General features: G+C 33.4%; 6 protein-coding genes across 9 annotated transcripts in view; 4 read left to right on the plus strand and 2 right to left on the minus strand.

Annotated features, from left to right (window-relative positions):
* The window catches only part of Pino (protein pinocchio), a 56,970-nt gene extending 49,943 nt beyond the window's left edge, over window positions 1-7,027 (minus strand). Inside the window, exons 1-3 of the mRNA XM_081994938.1 lie at window positions 6,868-7,027; window positions 6,433-6,577; window positions 1,286-1,321 (exon numbers count right to left, since the gene is read on the minus strand). Coding sequence (XP_081851064.1) covers window positions 1,286-1,321; window positions 6,433-6,577 — 181 coding nt within the window. The 5' untranslated portion in view covers window positions 6,868-7,027. The remainder of the gene's footprint in view (window positions 1-1,285; window positions 1,322-6,432; window positions 6,578-6,867) is intronic.
* Window positions 2,953-4,213, plus strand: LOC145739518 (regulator of microtubule dynamics protein 1-like). 3 transcript variants are annotated; one of them, XM_081994926.1, is made up of 5 exons: window positions 2,953-3,273; window positions 3,325-3,458; window positions 3,510-3,632; window positions 3,704-3,917; window positions 3,968-4,213. In XM_081994926.1, the coding sequence occupies exons 1-5, from the start codon at window positions 3,041-3,043 to the stop codon at window positions 4,125-4,127; spliced, it is 864 nt and encodes a 287-aa protein (XP_081851052.1). In that variant the 5' UTR covers window positions 2,953-3,040; the 3' UTR covers window positions 4,128-4,213. The 3 variants fall into 3 exon arrangements, with proteins under 3 accessions (XP_081851052.1, XP_081851046.1, XP_081851038.1); XM_081994920.1 differs by having other exon boundaries at window positions 2,954-3,267; window positions 3,510-3,659; XM_081994912.1 differs by having other exon boundaries at window positions 2,961-3,273; window positions 3,510-3,659.
* A 313-nt stretch (window positions 7,028-7,340) lies between the features above and the next one.
* Noc2 (Nucleolar complex protein 2) lies at window positions 7,341-14,208 on the plus strand. Of its 2 annotated transcripts, XM_081994874.1 has the most exons (8): window positions 7,341-7,455; window positions 7,516-7,848; window positions 8,153-8,278; window positions 8,331-8,529; window positions 8,587-8,753; window positions 8,804-9,469; window positions 13,376-13,591; window positions 13,658-14,208. In XM_081994874.1, exons 2-8 carry the CDS (start codon window positions 7,525-7,527, stop codon window positions 14,171-14,173), a joined length of 2,214 nt encoding a protein of 737 aa, XP_081851000.1. In that variant the 5' UTR covers window positions 7,341-7,455; window positions 7,516-7,524; the 3' UTR covers window positions 14,174-14,208. The 2 variants fall into 2 exon arrangements, with proteins under 2 accessions (XP_081851000.1, XP_081850998.1); XM_081994872.1 differs by lacking the exon at window positions 7,341-7,455 and having other exon boundaries at window positions 7,462-7,848.
* Window positions 14,209-14,477: 269 nt separating this feature from the next.
* Window positions 14,478-15,437, plus strand: eIF3f1 (eukaryotic translation initiation factor 3 subunit f1). The gene has a single exon (XM_081994934.1). The coding sequence runs from the start codon at window positions 14,574-14,576 to the stop codon at window positions 15,405-15,407; it is 834 nt and encodes a 277-aa protein (XP_081851060.1). The 5' UTR covers window positions 14,478-14,573; the 3' UTR covers window positions 15,408-15,437.
* A 211-nt stretch (window positions 15,438-15,648) lies between these two features.
* Lamtor5 (Late endosomal/lysosomal adaptor, MAPK and MTOR activator 5) lies at window positions 15,649-16,256 on the plus strand. Its single transcript, XM_081994947.1, has 3 exons — window positions 15,649-15,809; window positions 15,875-15,936; window positions 15,987-16,256. Exons 1-3 carry the CDS (start codon window positions 15,775-15,777, stop codon window positions 16,160-16,162), a joined length of 273 nt encoding a protein of 90 aa, XP_081851073.1. The 5' UTR covers window positions 15,649-15,774; the 3' UTR covers window positions 16,163-16,256.
* On the minus strand, window positions 16,219-18,867 carry LOC145739481 (man(5)GlcNAc(2)-PP-dolichol translocation protein RFT1). The gene is made up of 9 exons (XM_081994890.1): window positions 18,710-18,867; window positions 18,449-18,651; window positions 18,202-18,391; window positions 17,857-18,147; window positions 17,629-17,804; window positions 17,163-17,250; window positions 16,849-17,102; window positions 16,465-16,714; window positions 16,219-16,411 (listed from the first exon to the last, which is right to left on the minus strand). Exons 1-9 carry the CDS (start codon window positions 18,767-18,769, stop codon window positions 16,259-16,261), a joined length of 1,665 nt encoding a protein of 554 aa, XP_081851016.1. The 5' UTR covers window positions 18,770-18,867; the 3' UTR covers window positions 16,219-16,258.
* Window positions 18,868-18,870: the final 3 nt, after the last annotated feature.

Genomic DNA, 18,870 nt, shown 5'->3' on the forward strand with positions numbered 1-18,870 from the left:
AAGCAGGTAATTTTCATCTTTCCACCTGGTTTACACATAAGAAATAACATTATTACATACCTGGTTGAAAATAAACATATTTCCTTTTTTATTTTTCTAATGACCCATCCTTGGATATGAAACAAATGAGTAAAGTACTAAAGTAGAAAAAAAATGTTTATTACACAAACAGCAGTCAAGTGACGTTGAAGCTCATGCTGAATCGTTTTAATAGCACGTGTTATGACGACATTTGCACCACGAGTATGCTGTGTAATTCCTCAGATGCAGTAAAGCGTTAGATCAAGCTAAATGATTAGTTAAGGTTTATTGTCGTATTGACAATATTATCAGATAATTTATGATTGTGACTCGTAAGAACTCACCGAAATCCAGGGCGAAGCCGTTTTTTCCTAAACCTTGTCACAGTTATAAGAACCACCAGACTGTAAATGGCAACACTGACCCAGACTCGAGAATACTACCAGACTCCACAGAGCTACGGCAAAATGATCAGCTCTATCCGAAGCATTGTTGCCAAAGCAACTAGTATGAACTTAAAGCCCTACTTAAACCACTATCAGCCTCAACTTATTTAGTCTGCAAGGGATACTCGGTGTAGCTAGGATGAATGTAGCAAAGTCTATACCTACGTCAGTGATGAAAGTAAATTTCAGAAAAAACCTCAAAACATAAGTATGACAACATTGAGTCTTGACGCCCCAAAATCCGTGACGTCACACCAACCGTCACAGGGGGGTGGATCGATTCTAAGGGGGTGGCAAAACTTCCCACGTTGAAGCGTAGGTTGGAAATCCATTAGGATGGACCAAAAAGTCGCGTAATAATTGTACAACTCAATTGTTCACTAACAATCGAGTTATGTCACGCATTACGAGAAACAGAAAAAAATCGTTATTGTTCAAAAAAAGCAAACATCCATGAACTTGGTCGTTCCCGGTAATTGTGTAACGTAATTATCTCGTTAGTACACGTTTTTTGACGCCCACAAGTTTTTTAAATATCTGTAACTCGCTTCCTCTGAGAATGATTGTCAAGGTTTCCCGGTACTATTGTCGGATAGTTACAATTTCTTTGGAAACGGCAGATTCGATGCGAGATTGCAAAATTAGTTAAATGGCGGTCGCGTTTTATGCATAACCAGATTATACACTTTCTGTGGGTATCAAGGAGAAATTCAAAAAATGTCCTACTCATTGATCAAGGTTAACTAACAACAAAGTTATGTAATTACAACTTACTGACTGGACTAGCAATAAATACATTTAAAAAACCAATTCCTTACCCAAAGTTGTGGTAGCTCTCAAAGCCAGCGATTGACCTGAAATGACAAAAAAATAATGATGCACATTACTTAAGCATAATAAAATTTTAGGTTAAGCTGCTCCAAAAAGATTGCCGACACTAATTATCAAATCCGTGTCTGCCTTTTGATAGCAGGAAATTACGACCTTAATTCCTCAGATTATACTGAATTATTTTACCGATATCTCCAAATGTTTTTTTCCAGATTTTATGATTTAATAAAATAGCATTGAGAATCGTATTTTAATGAAATAGAAAAAATATTAATAAAAATCAGACTTTGCTCTACTGTGACAATTTTACTCTCTAGAATCATGAAGTGAAACACTCTTTCACCTTAGAAGTAGGCAAATGAACTTAAATAGATAACCTACTACAGAAAAGTCGAGATTTGAAGGTGGTTTACCTCAAATTGAGGAAGATGCTGCAGAAGATTTATCCAAAATCAATCATCCAAGCAGGACTTTAGAAAACATCATGTTTTTAGCACTTAGTACACTAAACTAAACTATCCAAAGTGATCAATAGGAAGCGTTATAATAAAGTTTTTAGACAAACCAAACACCCCAAAAATGTAAACATTTTATTAAGGCTAAAATAAAACCCGCAAAATTAATATAAAAATTTGAAATTTACGCTTTATCAAAATGCACAAACCAATCATTTACAATTAGAATTTTCAAAGCCGTAGTGCCCTTTAAAAAAAGATATAAATAATAACAAATTTTGTGGAACCACGCTCATATTTTGGTCAAAAACATGAATGTCTTGATATGGTTGAAATAGCTACTTGCCCAGACATGTCCAAAAAAGATGAACTGATAAAAGAAGAATGGAAAGAATAACTGATAAAAGAGCGAATAAATGTGTTAAAATGACTAATTGTCCAGAAATTTAAAAAAAGACAAACTGATAAAAGAAGTGCAGAAAAATGTGTTAAAATTATTGAGCTCAAATAGACCAAAAATTTAAAAAAAACCGAATTGGTAAAAGAAAAACGGAAAAAGTCTTGAAGTGATTGAGCTTACTGATGGTCCAGAAATTTAAAAAAAAAGACGAACTGATAAAAGAAGCGAAAGAAAGTGTTAAAATTATTAAGATAGCTAATTTCTCGGAAATTTTAAAAGAAGACTAACTTACTCTATTTGTACACAATTTTTATTTGTTGTGAGAGCCCCTAGGCTACAGGCTATGTAACCTTTACGTAAATATGACCCTAAGAAGAAGTAATAAACTTAATTTATCAAAAAATTCTTTGGTTAGAGATGACCAAGACTTAATAAACTTAAAGAGTACAAAGCAACAAAGTAAGTAAATTAAATACCTTCTGAACTGACAAATAAACGTTATAACTTATTTCTCAGACCGTAAATATAGCATCACGAGCTGAAACTTGACTTAGAGAAGCCGACTTCTTACTTAAAGACCTTAAAACATCTTCCACACCATATAAGGGATGTATTAAGCCTCATGCAACAAAAAATACAATAACTCTTGAGAAAGTGCTTCAAAATTCAATTTTTCCACCATGACGTGCGCTACTTCATAACTAATTCAACGAGTATCCTACCCAAGTTTTGTATTAATATTTCTTACTGTTACACGGAGTGTTTTATTCTATGATGGATAATAAAAAAATAACCAACTTTGAAGCGACAACGTTAACCTACATACATAATCATCCATCAAAATTTAATCTCAAAATATAAAAACATTACAATTTACTATACTGATCATGTTTGCCTTCTTCTACAAATCTAAAAACACTAAACCTGCCTATTTGGTATTATCTGTAAGTTTCTTAAACTTTGTCAAAACAAGACTACCGTTTTTCACGGATAATGAAGATAAAATTGCCAAATACTGGGATTCTAATTCCAGAGCCGAGCTCCTTGAAAAAGCAGACAGACTGTTTGAAGAAGAGAAATACATTGAAGTTTATGAAACCCTCAACAGAATTAAGTACAGGTAGTTAAAAAAAACTGCAAAATAAAAAAAAACTGAAAATTCGTCTTGCAGTAAAGACATTGAAATAATTTGGAGAACAGCCAGGGCTTTGTTCAGTTTATCCTTGACGCCGGATATTTCGAATGATGTAAGAAAAGAAATGATTGGAGAAGCTCAAAATATACTCGAAAGTTCCTACACTATTGGTAAAAGTGTCCTACTTAGAAAACTTGGTGTTGATTTGGGCAGAATTCCAGGCCAGAATAAGAGTAACTACCATAAGTGGTTGGCAGTGATTTCAAACACTAAAAATGGTTTAGACAGCTTGGAAACTAAAGTGCGAGAGTATCCAGTAATCCGCGATAACTTAATCAAAGCCTGTGAGAGCAATCCAAACGACTTCTCAGGTAATTGTCCTTATTTGATACATTTTCTAACTGGTGACTTAAAGTTCAGTACATGTTGGGGCGATGGCACTTTGAAATGGCCAACATGACTTGGTTCCAACGGAAAATCGCCAAATATCTCTACCTAGAACCACCAACTTCTTCATTCCAAGAAGCTTACCAACACTTGAATAAAGCTGAAGACTTACAACCACGATGCTTTATACCAAACTTGTACACGTTGGGGAACGTTTGCCTGAAGCTAGGGCAGTACTACAGGTACAACACTCAATTCAATATTGAATTGACTTATCAGTGAAACGTTTTAGGGCAAAATACTATTTGAGTACAGCCTTAAACCTCCCTCCACGTAATGAATGCGAAAAATGCTGCATCTCAGGGGTGAAAAGCTTGCTGACCAAGTTAGAAAAGTACGATCTGGGGAAAGACCTCCTGTATGAGAATATGGAATTTGGTTTCGAAGATTAAACGAATTTATTAAATTGCAAGCGCAAAAATAAACTGTTATCTAATTTATGTTTGGAAAAGGCAATAAATCATTTGTGCTACTTTAATTGAAATAATGGATTAACACTGGACATACAATTTCTTATTATAGATTTGATCCTTTATAATTTTTTAGTGTGACGCAGTGTTGGTTAAATTACTAATGCCTATTGGCTGATGCTACTAAGGATTCTTGAAAAGTTATGATGAGAAATTTCGTTTTAAGATATGTGGCAAGAATTGGATTAGTGTATTAGATTAGTGGGGAATCTTGGTCTATTTTGATTGTTGTTTCATTGGATGCAGCTGATTGGCTTTAAGAAAATGTTCTCATCGTCGATCCTATAGAATCTGTAGATGTAGTCTACCAGCAGTTTTGGCTTTTAAGTCCTCTTAATCAACTTGATTTTGCCAATTACAATCTCAATGTATTCTTGAGAGTGTGTTCTAGTCTAAAAAACTTGGAAGTTGGAAGAGTCTTCATAGATCTGAAAACCCTAATTCATTCACAAAGTGGTTCCAATAATTAATCCAAAAAAAGGCCAGTTTGACCTAGAAAAGTATCAATTTTTAAATTGCTTGAAACATGGGTATATTAAACTTATAGCTATCAATAAACTTTTTAAATCCTATTTTTACCATAAAAGTAAACTAGATAAGCCTAAAATCGGAAATAAACAAACCTTTGAACCACTTTAAACACTTGCAAACTCTTATTGTCATTTTATGCTTAAAATTAAACTGAAAATTCAACGTTTTGACATATATTTCAGCATCATCAGGAGCATATTGGCTATTGTCATTGGAAAACATAAAGTTATTATGAATGTAGGAAACAAACACAATATGGTAATTTACAAAACTTTATATAATATGTTCTATAAGTCTATTTTTTTACAGACATGTTATAGCAGTATTCCATTATTAAAACTACAAAGTGATTGTCAAACGGTTATTATACATTAATTACAAAAATATGATATTCCACTACTTAAAACCGGATATTTTAATCAGTGCATTACCAACACAAACTCTTGATAATTTTAGAACGTGCATAAATGGAACGCAATTTGAGATAAAACAAGGACAAGTTCAAGTAGAACAGGAGGTCTTTTTTCAGATCCAAAATCGATAATGAGCAATTGATATAAGTGCATAATTGTGGAATAAGATAAAAATGAGTCATGAATTAAAGGAGCATAGAAACATACTACATATATGAGAGTAGAATAGGTTGACAACACTAAGTCCATTTTACTGGCTACTGATCATGAAAGAGATAAACAAGTGAGAGATATTGGTCTTCGAACATTTTATTGATAGAAAAAGTTTTCACTGCAACTTTTTTTCTTATTCACAATAATTTTCTGGAAATTGTAGAAATTTTTTTAAAATATCTACTTTTTGGCTTCAAAGGGGTGGAATGATATTATTTTCTCCTAATTATGTTATGTTAAAATTCTTGTAATCATTTACACTAATAATTGTTGGAATTTGTCTTACATGTTTTTGTGTGATTGGATTATGGTAACTATGGCTAAAACCGTAGTTTTAGGACATAGGGATGCATAAAGCAGTGGGGCGTAAAGTAAGATAAATTGACTTATTTGTTTTTAGACCCTTTAATTTTATTAAGGACGTAATTATGACAAATAGAAGCCATAACAACTGGCTTAACATTGAAATGCAGTGTATTAAGAAACATGCATAATTCTCAAAAAGAGACAAGAGAGAATAAACCTTTTAGATAGGTGATCCAAAATATCAGTCTAAACTTATCTTGTTGTTAAACCCAACTGAGCAAGTGTCAAGGAAATGGACATTATAAATTTTGTTGCCATGAGTAACAACTGAGATAACAACACACTATCAATAAGCACCTAATTGTCAAGTAAGTATTGTTAGTTTTTAACAAAAAATTAGTTTTTAAGATGCATTTAAACTAAATTAGTGGGTACTAACTCTGCCCCCCCCCCCCCCCCCCCCACTTAAGGCATGTCAATTATTATTATTTTATCATAGTAATAATCTAATTTTAGCAATGTTCTAACTGACCAAGTACTTAATTGACATAAGTAGGTTTATCAAATAGTAAGTATAAAGTGGTTTCTGGATGTTGATGTCCTAACAAAATAGATGTTTTTTGAAGAAAGGCATTAATTAATACTTTACATTAATAAGAGGGATATAGACACAAGGAAGTTCTTCAAATACCTGTAATTAACTAGTCATCATTTTTAATTATTCTTAACCACAACAAACCCAGAGTTTAACAGCTAAAACTTACCACCAAAAAAGATGTCATGCAAAGAACCGTGATGCTCAAAATCAGGATCATCTGAGTCAAAATGAATATCATTCTCAAACTCAGTGAAACCATTGAGGTCCTGCTCAAGATGCTCCAAATTTGTGTTACTTTCCACTCTCAACATCTGGAATGTTAAGAATGTGTAAACATACATAAATGCCAGGCCAGCATCTAATAACTGTACAACATAACTGGGGTTTTACTGTAAAACAGGCTTAGAAACTTGCTAATGTAAAGTTTACTTCATGTCATGCCAATTTCACAACAGTTCTTGTGCTTCAACCAAAACCAAACAAAACAAAAGGAAAGCATAACCTAGTTAACAATAATTTGAACCTGACATCATTTATTTGTACAATTTGGGGTAATGTGAACAAATACCTGATGCTTTGGGTGGTAATTGCAATTATTTACCTTCAAATGTTAATCCAAAACGTTGAAGAACCTGCCCAGCTGACTTTTTCCAACAGCACCAAAACCAATAACCACTACCACAAACAAAAACAGACAAAACCAAACCAAACCAGTTAGTCGCCACCAAAAGCAACCAAAACCAATGAATCAAGAATCAGCTGGTTTCTTTTCTAGCGCATCCACCAAGGATTAATATTATAAAATTGTTAAGTTATACTTGTTGCCTGTTTTCTTAGGTTTGAGTTTTATTTTAGTTACTTTTTTAGGTATTGCAGTATTTGTATTAGTTACAATTTTTGTATGCATAAAGTTACAGAAAACATTAATTTATGAGTATGAGTGGAGACTGTTTGGTGTGTATTTGACGGTATAAATTAAAATAAAAGTTATTTGAACTTGTTTATGTTTATCCCAGTATTAAGAACTAAAATTTATTTCACATTTTAATAAAAATTTAATTTTGAAATTTTTTGCAGAGCAGAGCATTGGTTTGACATGTCATTTCAAAAACCAAAAAAATGCCAATAAGTAAAAAAGAAGAATAGAAGAGCAGTAAACAAAATATACAACATAACCTAGATAGGATAGGCACGTTCTTTAACTTGTCTTTGTGCATGAGGCTTTTTGTTATTAATCTCTGTTTTTCAGTATAAAATAATGGCAAAAACAAAGATTACCATTAGTAAAACAAAGAAAAAATTAAAAATGACTAAGAAACCGCTCAAAAAATCGTTAAAGCCGAAACTATCAAAGTTGACCAAGAAAATTAAACGGGAAACGGTTCTGGAACCCCAAAACAGTGATAGTGAAATTGAAGAGTTTATGGACAAACCTGGTAACTCGGACGAGGAATTAAGCAACGACGAGTCGCATGCTAGTGATTCGGAGGCGGAATTAGATGAGGAGGCCTTAGCAGCTAAGCACAAGAAAGATCTTGAAAAGTTGAAAGAAACTGACCCAGAATTTTACAAGTTTTTGCAGGTAACTGAGATATATTTTGCTTAGACTTTACATATTTCATTTGGTAATAAACTAAAGAGAATAATTCATATTTTTTTATCCTACTTCTTGCCCTTTGAAGTTCATCTCATGTTGTGGGTAGGCTTTTTTCAGTAGTACAGTCAACTTTTCTCTTGAATACTGCTAAATTAGGTACACTAAATGGCCATAATTTGTCATCTTACTCTTCCACTTGTCATTGCAATTGCATTTTTTGCAACTTATTATTTAGACAATTTATGTAGGTAATATTAAAACCCTGTTATAGGTATGTTTTTCATTTTAGGAAAATGATAAAAAACTATTACAATTCTCCGTTTCGGATGATGAAGCAGATCAATCTGATCGGGAAGAAGAACAAGTACATCAACCAAGTGATCCTTTAGTTGCAAGTGATGAAAGTGATTTTGAGGTAAGCAATCCATAAATTCAGTGAAACCATTTTATTCAATTACTTTAAACAGGCTGAGGACAAGGAAGATAAACCTGAAGACAATGGGTTGATAACATTAAAACTAATAAAAACCTGGCAAAATGATATACAAACAGACAGAAGCAACCAAACAATTATTAAACTTACTCAGGCTTTTCATGCAGCCTTAAAGACCATTTCGGGTAACAGTGAGGAGCCTGATGATGAACCTGATCACTTTAAAGTTGAAGGTTTGTGCCTCAAAACTTTCTTATTCCTGGAAAGTCAAGAAAATGTATTTTTTATAGGTTCAGCAGTGTTTAATGCTGTGATTCAGCTATGTGTGTTACATTTAGGGCCTGCTTTAAGAAGATTTTTAGGGTTACAGTCTGGGTCAAAACAACCTCCACACAAGTGTAAAAAGTTTAATAAAATCAAAAATGTTTTAAAAGGTTACCTGACTGATTTGCTGAAGGTATTTTTTGACTTTATTTGTTTTTTAAGTTTTTAACTGTTTTTGTGTAGCTTTTAGTTGGAGTCACCTCATCAAACATACAAACAGTCCTACTAAAACATCTGCATTACATGAGTCCAATGCTAAATTCATACACACACATTACAAAAAGTATATTAACAAAATTAATCAGACTTTGGGGTACTGCTGAAGACTCTGTCAGGGTGTTGGCGTTTTTCTGTATTTTACGGATTGTTAACAATCAAATGGCCAGCACCTTGGACACATGCCTCAAATCAATGTACATGACTTACATTAAAAATTCGAAATTTGTCAGTAAAGGAAGTTTAGCTGCTATAAACTTTATGAAACGATCTTTAGTGGAAATGTTTGCCTTGGACTTGAATGTAGCCTATTCTCACGTGTTTCTTTATATACGACAATTGGCGATTCACTTGAGAAACGCCATAACGATGAACAAAAAGGAAAATATTCAAGCTGTTTACAATTGGCAGTTTGTAAATTCGTTGAGACTGTGGGGGATGTTGCTGTCGATGACGCATTCAAAACCTCAAATGCAACAGTTGGTTTATCCGTTTGTGCAAGTTTGTTTGGGCACTATTAAGTTGGTACCCACTACTCAGTATTACCCTCTGAGGTTTCATTTAGTACAGACTTTGATTGATTTTAGCAAGGAAACAGGAGTGTTTGTGCCTATTCTGCCATTTTTACTAGAGGTGAGTAATTTGTTTTATTGTTTTACCATTTCATGTTTTTTCCTGTAGAATTTAAAGGCGAACAAATAGGTTTTAACATTCTAAAAACATGCATTTTACAGTTTGAAAATATTGAAAACATTTTAAGTGTAGTTGGCATTAATTTGGTCGTTGTACGTCATCAGTGAGTTCGACGTTTTCAAATTGCATTTGTTTTGCTAAGCGACTAGCTGCGGTCTATTGCGCTCTCTTTCTTATTCGCAGTTATTTAAAGAACGCAGATTTGAGTCAAACGTGATCTACTCTCTGTTCAGCGACATCTGACTGTTGCGTCACAATCACCAGCAAAAAAGGTATATCGGTAATTAAGGCTGATATTTATTGATTGTCAAAATGATTATAGTTTTAGGTTATAACTAGAGTCCGGATTAAAAAGCAGTAAAATCGTGAAAAAAAGCGCTTGAAAAGCAAATTTATTTTTTTCAAAAAAGCATAAAAATCTTTAAAAAAGCACTATTTCAAAGATGCAAATTTTTTTACTTTTTTTGAATTCAAGTTCTAGAATTGAAGCTTTTAAACTGCTTTAGAAGCATACGCAAGATTTTAGACTGTTTTGGAAAATTTCAAAATTTGTTTCAACTACTTGAGGAGCATTTGAAAGGTTTTGTACAGTCTAAAGAGCATATTGAAGGTTCTGGAATGATTTAGAGGCATTTGGAAACTCTTAGACGGTTCTATAATTTTTTCGAAAATTTAGACTATTTTCATACAGTTTCTAGAGAGTTTGAAAAGTATTGAAGGATTTTGGATTGCTTTTAAAGCATTTGAGAGCTTCTAGACTAGTTGAAGATCATTTGGAAGCCTTTAGAGTGTTCTAAAACCTTTTAGAAGGCTTTCGACTGCTTGAGAAACATTTTGGAGTTTCTGCAGTGTTTTTTTTTGTAAGTCTAATCGTTTACGAGGTATTTTCCAAAAACTACTTTGATGCACTTTTTACCGAAAATTAGTTCAAAAATTGAACACCCTGTACCTTGGTTATTTTTGGGAGTTCAGGGAGGTTTAACCAGTCAAAAAAAAAATGTCTTGAACTTCTCTTTTCAGTGGTGTAGAGCAAAAAATTCTATGTAAAAAATTGTGTACAGAGTGAGCAAAAATAATGACCCACTAACAATTTCGTGCGCACCCTGTATATAGGCAACTGTATTGCGGTTCAAACGTTACGTAGTTTGGTTTAGTGGTCCATTAGGAATAATTTTGCACTCTTGTAGTTTTTATGTAAATCTAACCGTTCTCGAAATATTACGCTTTAATTTAGGCGACGGTCAGTATAGTAGGCCAGGAATAATCTCCATTTGGACAAAATTTCAGTGCATTTTCCCAAAAAAACGCGAATAACTTGATTATTTAAAACGTTCCGTATAGACACATTGAATGATCGTAAGTAGCTAATGATTGGAGCTATCACGTGACGTTGAGCGGTCACCGCTAACTTGCCCCGTCTGGCCGCTAGAAGGCGTCATACTTGATTACCTTTTTTCGGACATTTTTCTAAATATCTCGAAAACGTTTTGAATTAGCAGTGTGAATTTTTTTTTATGTATGCCCCTCAAAGAGACGCAACTGTCATTAAATATAACATGTTACCGTACAATGCACGGTCGACCTTGAAAAATAAAAAACTAGATTTTTGACATTTTTAAAGGGGGTAACCCTATAAATTTTTTTGGAAATTTTTTGAATTTTTAAAGTTGTCTTTAACTGCCTTAGTTAGTTAAGGTTAATGGTAGAAATGTGACGTAAAATGTCATTTGTCAAAATATAATTTTTAAGGGTGCCATGTCTTGAAAACTGTGAAAAATGTCCTAATTTCAAATGGCGGCAGTTACAGCAAAACAGACACCAGATTTTTGTTCTTTTGAGCATTTGAAAAGTGTTTACAGTGAGCACTGAAGGTTCTGGACTGCTTTTAAGGAATTTGAAACCTTGTAGACGGTTCTAGAAACTTTTGGAAGCTGCTAAACTGCTCTAGAAGCATACGGAAGCTTCTAGACTGTCTTCGAATCGTTTGAGAGCTTCTATAGATAAGTTGAAAAACATTTGAAAGTTTTTAGACTGTTCTGAAAGCTTTTGGAAGCTTAAAGACTGTTTTGTAAGCTTTGCAAGATATTTTGGAGCTTATAGCAATTTTCAAAAATCTGATTTTTTCTAGTCACAAACAATAAGAATTCATTGAAAAAAGCCACATTCAGAACTTTAAAAAAAACACAAACTAATTATTATTCTTGGCATCTAACAAATTGCACTTTGAACAAACTGTAGTTTTCTTGGATGAGTGTGGACATACAAATTTTTTGCAAATATCACATGCAGTTCTAGATTTTCTGTCTATTTTTCCTGGACAGAAAACACATCTTCCAATGGTTTTTTTATCAATTGTAGTGGTCCGCTGTGGAACCGGTAATAATAATTGCTTCCATAAAAAAGTTTTGTAAATGACTATACATTTTGTTCCCCAGCTGACATTTTTGCATTTTCTAAAAAAATTAAATTTAATTTTTCAGCAAATTTAATCTGTAAGAAAAGTTTACTATACAAAGAAGGATTACCTTTAAGGGCTACGAACAAAATTCAGAAAAAGACAAAATATTTCTAGAAAGTCTAGGAAAAATTTCTCCCCCTTACTACTGGAAATGTGCAACGTTGCCAAACTGAAGGTTCAAGAAAACGATATAAGACGTTTATCATGCAGCGTTTAATCGTTAAATAGCTTAAATAAATAAAATAAGTATTTTTTGTTTTTACATGCAAAGTAACACTTTACTATCTATAATTACTGTTGACAATGCTAACCTTAGTGTTCGATTAGTACAAGCAGCAACACTTATTTTTTGTAAATGTATTGAAAAATATGCATGGCTAACCTAGTGCTAACCATAGTGACCGATTCATATATGTAGCAATAATAATTAAGATCTCAAAGAGAGAAACAATATGGATAACTTCCATTTTAAGAAATGAAAAATCAATTTTTAGAATGACGTTACTAATTTTGAACAGAAAAGCAGTTCTGTTTGACAACGTTTCTAGGGTTGTTAGGCACCAAACAAAATGTTCAACAATCACGCTGGTGGTGCTGGTACCGATCAAAAACAAGTAATTTATGTTTAGTATGGAGAATGCCATAAGAAAGGAAATAACGTGAAAATATGTTTTTCCTGCGCGAAAGTGATTTATCCACCGTTATTTTGGTAAAAGTCAGATTGTTTATTTAATAAACATCGATTTCATCAAAAAAGAACTAAAAATTCGGTGGCACCTATATCGCACCAGAACCTTTACACCGTTTAACCCGATTCTTTGGAGAGTAGATTTCGAAATGCCTAAAGCATCCGAAACCCTCTTTAAAATCAACAAACCGTACGTTATTAAAAAAACTTGAAACCAGTGTTTAGCGTTAATAATGATTTTTCAGCCACTTTTTTCTTCTGAGTTTGTACCTTTCCATTGAACTTAAAAGGTATTTTGAACACTACTCTATTTAAGCCGACTTTCATTGTTCATTTACGAAACTGATAAAAACGTCAAAATAGCTTCACATTAATTGATCCGTCAAGGGGACAATAGTTGGTAGTAGGATGTTATAAATAAAACACACATTTTTTGTCATCTTTGTCTAATGAAATGAGATAATAAAGGACGTGACGCAACAGTCAGAAGTCACTGAACAGAGAGTACTTAAAGCTTAGTAATTATTTAGTTAATAACTAGAATTCCATGTTGAAATTTAAAATCATGTAATATAATAAACAATATTTTCCACTTATGAACATTAAAATTAATCATACTAGAACTAAAAATATCTAATATGTTTTATTCCTTTATGTTTGAAGCATTTTTGTTTAGATCACTAACAATAAGATATTTCAGGTTCTTACGTCATACGACTTCAACAAGAAACACCAAAAAGTATCAATGAAACCTTTGCATTTCACTTGCATTCTAAGACTGTCAAAGTCTCAACTCCAAGAGAATGGCTTTAAAGACACTGTAATTGACACAATTTACACCCAACTGCTTGAGTACCTGTCTGTTATGTCACATACGATAGCATTTCCAGACTTAAGCTTGTTCTGTATTTTACAGGTGAGAACTTAATTTTGCTGTCCTATTCAATATTATATAATTTAAAATATTGAATTTTAATTTTAGATCAAACTATTTCTGAAAAAATGCAAAATGGCTAATTACACCAGAAAACTCAAACAAGCCTTAGAAAAAATCGAACAAAACGCCAAATTCATTGAACAGGAAAGGTCTAAATTGACCTTAAGTTTAACCGACGTAAAACAAATTGAAGGCTGGGAGGCTCAAATTAAAGTCAAAGGAACACCTTTGACCGCCTACTACGAATCCTGGAACAAAGTGAGGACAGCGAAGAAAAACAAGGAAATAACCAAGAACGATGTGCTTGGTGATTATAATTTGCCCACAATGAAGAAACACAAGATTGGCGAAAAGAAAACTGGACAGGGACCAGTTGAACTGTTTCCGAGCGATTCTGAAGATGAAGAAATGGGAATTGAGAAGAAACCTAGGCAGAGAGGCAAGAGGGGTGGCAAAAATGTTGCTAAGAAGAATGCGTTTGCCAAACAAAGTGATGTGGAAGAAATGGATGTGAATGATGGTGGGGATTTAGTTAAAGATATTTCTGCCGATGATTGGTAATTTAGTGTATGTTTGTAAATAAAGTTTTAAAAGAATACTGGCTTATTTTAATATATAAGAAAATATAATCCATTGACTCTTAAGTTGTCTGCTATTTTACCAAACTCGCTATACTCGCAGATTTGCTGTAGGATTTACCTTACGTCATGATGGACGATGTACTACTAGTGACGTCATCGCAATTTAGCATGGGCATTTTATTTATATAGTCGATATTGGACCGGTCGGAATATATATTTGTCTTTGTCTAGCACTACAAGAGCGAAACGAATACCGAACTTCTGTAATTGACAAGCACTTTGACAAACCCGCCTCACGTCACCTTAGACAAGTTTTGTTGGTTAGGTTATTGCCATTTGGTTCATACTTTTTAAACAATTTGTTCGCATTATTTCTTAAAATGGCACTAAACCTTAGAGTAAAGGTCCACCCGGTAGTCCTGTTTCAAATTGTGGATGCTTTCGAACGTCGTAACGCGGACTCCTACAGAGTGATTGGCACCCTTCTGGGTTCCTCAGACAAAGGCATTGTGGAAGTCACCAACTGTTTCTGTGTACCCCACAAAGAATATGACGACCAAGTCGAAGCCGAACTCTCTTACGCTATGGATGTCTATGATCTGAACCGTCGAGTAAATTCAAGTGAAGCTATTGTGGGATGGTGGGCCACTGGTCATGAAGTAACCAACCACAGCTCAGTTATTCACGAGTATTACTCCAGAGAGTGTGTCAATCCCATTCATTTAACTGTAGACACCAGTCTACAAGGTGGACGAATGGGTCTGAAAGCTTATGTTTGTGTGAACTTTGGTGTACCCAATGGCAAGCAAGGCTGTATGTTTACAGCAATTCCAGTGGAGATTTTGTGCTATGACCCTGAAGTGTTTGGAATTCAACTGTGTCAAAAAGCAATTGGGCCATCTGGCAGACCAAGAAATGTAAACCCATCCATGGATTTGACTCAAGTTGCGGAAGCAGGAAATAAAATGGGAGTTTTGTTGGATCAAGTGTTAGCTTATGTTGAAGATGTTTTGGCTGAGAGACAACCACCAAACAATGAAGTTGGAAGAAGTCTCTTGCACTTGGTGAATTCTGTGCCACACATGACAAATGAGCAGTTCTCCGAAATGTTTAATAGCAATGTTAAAGATTTGTTAATGGTAATTACTCTTTCTCAGCTTATTAAAACTCAACTACAGTTAAATGAGAAGCTGACATTGTTGACTTCAATTTAAGTCCTGCTGAAATAAAATATAATTTGTAGAGTTTTATGTTTTGTTAAATTACCAATTATTATCTTTTCCTACTTGATTAGATACACAAATTTGGGTATCTAGTTAGGAAAATCATTACCTACAAAAATATCATTAGTTCCTCCATAAATACCCTTCCCTTAGCGATATACTGCGCCCTCTACAGAACTCCTAAGCACTGTGAGCATCTGGTATATAAGTGAAAGTGACATAAGACTTGACAGATGATCATCAGCGTCATCTGTCAAGTGAGCTTGTTTTTGTTTTTATTTTCTGTCATTTAATACAACAAAAACCAAAAATTTACATCAATTAGAAATATCGCCAAAAGTAAAACAAAACACCCGTTATGGAGCATAACTTAGATAGTGTAATGGAAAAAATGTAAGTTTATTTAATATTAATCCTGCTATTAAGTTCCCCAAATCTTAATTATGTCCCCCTTGCAGTTGCAACCAACCTGGAGTCTTTGGGTGTGTTTTTGCTGATGAGCAAGGTTTATGCATTGGAGGTACTCTCATCAAATAGCCCAGTACATTTTGGTAATTCAATCTTTTACAGCAAGTGGTAAAGCATCTAATGAAACTGCTGGGTACATTGCAGCTATTGCAAACCATGCAGCCAAGTTAGAGCCCAAAAACCCTCAAACCCCAATTATCACCTTAGAAAACAATAATGAAAAATGTCTAATTCAGAAAAATGGCACAATTACAGGTGCTTTATATAGACATACATGACTTCTCACATTGTGATTTTAATAATAAGTTTGGTTATGGAAAAAAACTCTGCTGGGTAATAAAAACAAAATATATAACATTTATCTATCACAAAGTTTAGTCTGACTTTAAGGAAACTTTCCTCTTGTACTTTGCATATCCTAGTTGAAGTAAAGCCTTGTTTTCCAATGCCCAGACTGCAAGTGTAAAAAGGAAAAATACAGCCCCAAAGCTGATATGTAACAAAAATGACTTTGGTAGCAGGTAGATCTGTAAAAACCAGTAATTAATGATCAAATTAGTGTTAAAACTTTCTGTTGTACCTCTGAATATTTGGTACAAATGCCTGAAATGATTAAAACTACAATAAACTTTGAAGTTGGTGTTAGTCCTTTTAAAGGCCTGTATGCAGTTTCTGAATATTTACTGTTAATAAAATACAAACTGTGTGCTATTCTGGCTGCCATGTTAATACAATTGGCCAGTATAAAGCCTACAGGTCCAAGAATATTGGTCAGTAAATATGAAATGATTAGAAACATGATGGAAAACACTACCATTAAATAATTGTACCTAAAAGAATAATTTTTATTACAAATTTGAAGGTACAAGGTGTCCCAAATTTTAAAGTTAACTGTCATTTGTGCTATTTTGCTTATACTTAAATTTGAGACACTCTCAATCACATTTTTATTTGGTTTACATACTTGTCAAGTTGTTTGTTATTCATGGTGGCAAAAACATAGGCTTCAGTCACACCATTAACAGCTAATAAAACAATAGCAAAACAATGAAACTGAAGTAGTGTAGTTGGAAGTGTTGTAGCCACTAATTTCTGGCCCCCATACAAATACAGTAGGGTGTAACTGTAAGAATACCCAAACACCACAACTGTTAGCCCTATACTGGTTACCACTTTGCACAACTGACTGAGCACTTCACAGGCTTCAGCTACGTTTTTCTTAAATTGAAAAAAAAAAACATTTTAAAAAATCAACTTTTTCTGTTAAGCTGGTTTTACCTGGGACTGTTTTTTTAAAGATTCATCCCTTTGAATCATCTGAGTGAAATAAAAATATGCAGATTCCTCAATCGGACGAAAAATAAATCTACATTAAAACCAAATATGTTTATTACTAAATGTTGCAGTTTAGGTGTGAAGAGTCAGGGTAAAAAATGAGAAAAGTCCATTTTTCTCTGAAAAAAGTTAATCAAACCGAACTATTTACTTTTTATGTAGTATTTGGAATGTCTACAAATAAAAGTAGAAACAGTTAAACAAAAATGGTCAATATGTAGTTGCTAAACCTGCTGACATAGCTTCAATGTAAATAAATTGAAATATATTTATTTTTTTATTTAAGTTGTTTCCAGAATATATCAGTTTTGTAATTTAATTTGATCTTTTCTTGAAAAGCACTTTTTTGGATATTAATCACTATTTTCCCTGGCTTTTCCTGTAATGTTGAGAGTTTAAAACAAAGTACCTTGCAGCCAAACTTCCCAAATTATTCACTATGTCATAAATAGATTGTTGGCTGAAAGTTAACACTGGAGAAATTGTCATTACATATCTTTCACCCTCAGTAAGAACCTGCTTAATAACTGATTGTTTGACAAAGCTCACTGTCAAAACTAATAGTTTTTTGTCAATTGTTTCATCCTACAATTTAGCAGTTAAGTAAGTTTATGGCTGCAGAACAAACTATACTAACCTCATTAAACATGAAACCAGGAAAAAAGTTTAGAACACTTCGAAAAGGAAAGTCACTCATATCTTGAAAAAGTGGGTCAACACTTTTTTTCCGTTCATCATGGTCTTGCTCTTTAATTTTATTTAATTTTGCTATATACCAAGCAAAAAAACTGTAATACAAGCAGCAAAGTAGTACAGCTGAAAAAACCTGAGCTAAAGAGAAGGCATTAATAGCCTCCCTGGGGTACAACAGCACAAAGTATACAAATATAAAAGTCCTTCCAACAATATAAATTGTCTCAATTATAACCTACAAACTTTAACCCCTCTTAAAACAGTTTTATCACAGAAACATCCCACATACCTTGAGCTTTACAAAACAAAAACTTTGGGCAACTAAAACAACACTTTGAGTTGCCTGTTCTATCACACATGATAAAGCCACTGCATAGCAGCCAAGTTTATACTGTGAAAAATACACACTATCAGTAGGGCTGAGGACATTGATCCAGATATACACAAGTACAAGCCCTAATGTGGCAGATATTGGTACACTGCAACACTGTGCTTCAAAATAACACATTTCAATCCTACTAAAATTAACAACTTACGACAACCAAATTAAATTGATAACTTGAGCCCAATTATGTGATTTGGCATTAGTGAGACAAGCTTTAAATAGTGGTTCCTTGGATAAGAACAGAATTGTTGATTCAAGTAAAAGCAGTCTCACATTCATAATGCCCAGGACATCTTGCCCCACTGTTCTTATTATAAAAGCGTTTAGAATGAAAGATATACATCGGAAAAGAATCTACAATAGTTAAATGTACTTGTAGTAGAAGTACCTAAAGTGAAAGTGATTTTTTTACCTGAAAAATTATGCTGAAAGAAGCATTCTGGATGCTACTTTTAAGTACGTTACGTGTCATTACATTTACTTGTTTACCGTGTTTCTATAAAGTTTAATGCTACTAATCAGCCACTTATTTTTGTACACATAATTTTCTTGTTTATCTTTTAAGAACATTGA

Source organism: Ips typographus, linkage group LG1 (genome assembly GCF_016097725.1).
Source record: "Ips typographus isolate SLU linkage group LG1, UJ_Ityp_2.0, whole genome shotgun sequence".
NCBI classification, from domain to species: Eukaryota; Metazoa; Arthropoda; class Insecta; order Coleoptera; family Curculionidae; genus Ips; species Ips typographus.

Coding starts and splice junctions, on each gene's coding strand:
- Noc2 (XM_081994874.1), top strand. CDS start 7,525: ATGGCAAAAACAAAGATTACCATTAGTAAAACAAAGAAAAAATTAAAA. Junction 8,279..8,330: donor GTGATGAAAGTGATTTTGAG/GTAAGCAATCCA, acceptor TACTTTAAACAG/GCTGAGGACAAGGAAGATAA. Junction 9,470..13,375: donor TTCTGCCATTTTTACTAGAG/GTGAGTAATTTG, acceptor AAGATATTTCAG/GTTCTTACGTCATACGACTT.
- LOC145739518 (XM_081994912.1), top strand. CDS start 3,041: ATGTTTGCCTTCTTCTACAAATCTAAAAACACTAAACCTGCCTATTTG. Junction 3,459..3,509: donor CGAAAGTTCCTACACTATTG/GTAAAAGTGTCC, acceptor GCAGAATTCCAG/GCCAGAATAAGAGTAACTAC. Junction 3,918..3,967: donor AAGCTAGGGCAGTACTACAG/GTACAACACTCA, acceptor GAAACGTTTTAG/GGCAAAATACTATTTGAGTA.
- LOC145739481 (XM_081994890.1), bottom strand. CDS start 18,769: ATGACACGTAACGTACTTAAAAGTAGCATCCAGAATGCTTCTTTCAGC. Junction 18,148..18,201: donor TTTGTTTTGTAAAGCTCAAG/GTATGTGGGATG, acceptor TAAAGTTTGTAG/GTTATAATTGAGACAATTTA. Junction 17,251..17,628: donor TTGGGAAGTTTGGCTGCAAG/GTACTTTGTTTT, acceptor GTTTTAATGTAG/ATTTATTTTTCGTCCGATTG.
- Lamtor5 (XM_081994947.1), top strand. CDS start 15,775: ATGGAGCATAACTTAGATAGTGTAATGGAAAAAAT. Junction 15,810..15,874: donor GATAGTGTAATGGAAAAAAT/GTAAGTTTATTT, acceptor TCCCCCTTGCAG/TTGCAACCAACCTGGAGTCT. Junction 15,937..15,986: donor GCAAGGTTTATGCATTGGAG/GTACTCTCATCA, acceptor AATCTTTTACAG/CAAGTGGTAAAGCATCTAAT.
- eIF3f1 (XM_081994934.1), top strand. CDS start 14,574: ATGGCACTAAACCTTAGAGTAAAGGTCCACCCGGTAGTCCTGTTTCAA.